The sequence below is a fragment of the Triticum dicoccoides genome, chromosome 7B, assembly GCF_002162155.2.
Source record: "Triticum dicoccoides isolate Atlit2015 ecotype Zavitan chromosome 7B, WEW_v2.0, whole genome shotgun sequence".
Taxonomy (NCBI): domain Eukaryota; kingdom Viridiplantae; phylum Streptophyta; class Magnoliopsida; order Poales; family Poaceae; genus Triticum; species Triticum dicoccoides.
Window position 1 is genome coordinate 724,017,139 of NC_041393.1, and position 3,245 is coordinate 724,020,383.

At 45.2% G+C, this 3,245-nt stretch overlaps 1 protein-coding gene across 1 annotated transcript; it reads left to right on the top strand.

Moving 5' to 3' along the window:
* Positions 1-262: 262 nt before the first annotated feature.
* On the top strand, positions 263-3,028 carry LOC119339539. Its single transcript, XM_037611556.1, has 3 exons — positions 263-466; positions 1,200-1,251; positions 2,912-3,028. Exons 1-3 carry the CDS (start codon positions 285-287, stop codon positions 3,026-3,028), a joined length of 351 nt encoding a protein of 116 aa, XP_037467453.1. The 5' UTR covers positions 263-284.
* Positions 3,029-3,245: the final 217 nt, after the last annotated feature.

Consider the following 3,245-nt stretch of genomic DNA (forward strand, 5'->3'; position numbering starts at 1 on the left):
CCGTAATGTGCTTTGCAGAAAGGTTTAACTATGCTAGGTTACAAAAACGTCTTGCATTATGGGACAGAAGGAGTAGTATTTTATGGTTAAAATTATGGGGGAGAGGGATATTAAGGAGCAATCAACTAGGTACTATAGTCCAAAGACATGCATATATAACAGTGTGGAAGGCGAATGGGCTCAGAGCAAACCAGATGAGACCAAGACCCGCGTTAAAACACCATTAAGAACCGGAGCCAAGGCTGAGCAGTAAACGGCCGGCGAGCCGCGAAGGGGGTTCGAGGATGAGAGCTGAGAAATGGCTCAACACCTTTGTCCGCTTCATTGTCTTGCTAGAGAGGGCGGGTAACGGAATCGGCACCCTAGCATTCATCTGGGCGACGGTGGTCGTGCTCGGCGGCTTCTCAACCTACCTGGGCGCTGATTTCTGGGTCGCCACTTTGATAGTCTTCCTCGAGGGTTTCAGGTACGTACCTACTACCCCTTCGTTTTTGTGGAAATGTTATACCTCTAGTACATATATGCTACAACCAGGCGTAGTTACACACAAGTCTCATAGTATATATATACCCACCGTTTTGAGACTTAAAAAGGTGAATTTTGGTCATTTCAAAAATTTCAGTAAAATTTGACATAAATTTGAATCAGAGGAAAAGTATAGCAGCCCAACAACCTCAGGAGTAAGACCTTGGATAAGGAACGGAGAAGCAACAGAGAAAGAACTGCCCTGTCCATCAGTCCAACATAACGCTCACTGCCGCAGTCGTCAAGCCCCATGTTGTGGTCGGAGAAGCAACTGGATGGGGGTGGAGGAGGTGCGAGGCGCCCCACGACGGAAGCTGTGCGTCCACGCGCTCGCGAGCAGGCGGGAGGCGCCAGTCAACGTGGCAGCTTAGCCGGCGGAGGAGCTCGTCTGCGTTGTGCCCTCTGCACAGCGGCGGCACACACGGAAAGACCGGGAGGAAATGAGAAGTTTAGGATTAGGGAGTTGAGTTTTTATCTCAGCCCAACCATAATAGGAACCTAAGTTCAAATTGCGCCAATTTATTTTACCGAAAGAGACATATTCAGGGGCCAGGCGAGATGGACGAAATTTGTGTTCTTTTTCCGGCCAAAAATCAAAATCTTCGAGCTTTATTTCTGATTTTCAGATCACTTGCTCTTTTTGGATTGTTTTTCATTTTCTTGTAAGCCAAAAGTCAAGGACAACTTCCATGCTACATTATTCCTTTTCCACGATGGATGCACATAGCCATGTGTCGCTCCCCTCCGCCTCCATTTTTTCTCCTCTTTGCTACTCCCTCAGTCACATCCATTTCTCTGACAAGTATTTTCGAACGGAAGGAGTATTTTTTTTCCTCTCGCTACCCATCATCGACTATACCCTGCTGCCCTCGGTGATGTTGCCCCTGCCCTGCCTCTCCACCAAGTGAGCCTAGGTCGCCACTACCATCAATTGATGGAGAGGCCGAGGGTTATTCTTCCTTTAGGAAAAAAATGACACCCCTGCCAGGTTGCATGTGAGCTCAAGCTCATCTCGAAGAGCGGGGGTGTAAATTAAGTGTTCTATTTCAACTACTTAGGTGATCTTTTACATCAATAATTATTTGCTTGTTACTAGCTATGGCCTTTCTTGTCTTACCCTCGAGTGACAACAAACTTAATGCACCAACCCTTGCGGCCAATTCTTTTCGTATTTATGGGTGGCTGCCAAAATAAGGGCATTACTCACCGATCCCCTAAAAATAGTGGTCGATCCGGCGAAGTAAACCCTTATTGGAGTATATTTACTTCACTAGGATTTGGCCGGACCTAGCCGATCCCCTATATATAGCGGAGTAATTTTTTGTTTTTTTTTCTAACTTTGCAATTCTAGTATACATTGCAACTACATATTAGCACGCATATAGAAACTAAAAATAATATGAATGTTCAAGCAAATCACGATTATAGTTTACACACCGAATTTGAAGTTTACAAACCAATGATGCTCAATAAGATCTTGTAGTTAAGCATGAACTTGGCGGTTCTAGATCTTGCTATGCTCTTCAAGGAATGCGAGGATCATGTTCGTATCATACTCTGACTCGATCGGAGTCCCGTTGGTGATGTACCGAAAGTTCTCAAGCATATCCCTCTCGTCTTCCATGATCATAATATGCAATATGATGCAACAAGTCATGATCTGCCATAGAACATTGGAGCTCCATTACTCAGCAGGGCCACAAACAATTGCAAAGCGCTTCGGAAGCACATCAAAGGCTCTCTCCACATCTTTCCTGGCAGCTTGACATTTGGCAAAGTGAATGTTTTTCTTACCTTTCAGACGCGGAATTGTTTTGACTGATGTAGCCCATGATGGATAGATGCCATCCGCAAGTTAGTAACCCATCGAGTAGTTGTGCCCATTGACAGATAAGCATCTCCTATAACAAGCCTAGAAAACAATGATGATCTAGAGAGCACATTCAAGTCATTGTGCGAGCCAGGCAAACCAAAGAATGAATGGCATATCCAAAGATCCTTCGTTGCAACTTCCTCAAGAATAATCGTTAGATCGTTGCACTGGCTTTTGTACTAACTCTTCCACCCTGCAGGACAATTCTTGCATGTCTAGTGCATACAGTAAAGTGATCCAAGGATCCCTGGCCATCCTCTTGTCTCATTCCCCGTCATCAGCCTCTGGGTGTCTTCCTCGATGGGTGCTCTCAAGTACTCATGTCCAAAATTACCGATCACTACTTTAGTAAACCTTCGAAAAGCCTCCAAGATTGTGTCTTCACCAGTGCGTACATAGTCGTCAATGGCATCAGCTGAACACCCCTATGACAAGACTCGAACAGCCGCAATCCACTTCATCAGTGGGCTTGCACTTATCTCTCCACATGCATTTCTCCAGAGCTTGAACCAGTCATCATACCTCTCAACGGCTTTGCAATGGTTAGAAGAAGACTTGTGTGCATCCGAAAGCGCGGGTGGAAGTACTTCTCCGAATAGGTTGGCTTTGGATCAAAGTAGTCTCTCATGATCTTGGCATGGCCCTTCGCTCTATCATGGTTGATGTGTATGTGACACCCTGGTTCAGAGAAACAGAGGCCCCCGTGTGCTAGCCCAGAGAACTATGTCTTCTAGAACACTACTATAGCTTGGTATAGATATACCACAATTTAATAGAGTACTCAAATGGTACATGAAGTTTAAGATACAATACTCCTGCTTAGCAAGGTAATACAATAAGAGCTGTA

Coding starts and splice junctions, on each gene's coding strand:
- LOC119339539 (XM_037611556.1), top strand. CDS start 285: ATGAGAGCTGAGAAATGGCTCAACACCTTTGTCCGCTTCATTGTCTTG. Junction 467..1,199: donor GTCTTCCTCGAGGGTTTCAG/GTACGTACCTAC, acceptor GTAAGCCAAAAG/TCAAGGACAACTTCCATGCT. Junction 1,252..2,911: donor TTCCACGATGGATGCACATA/GCCATGTGTCGC, acceptor AGCTTGAACCAG/TCATCATACCTCTCAACGGC.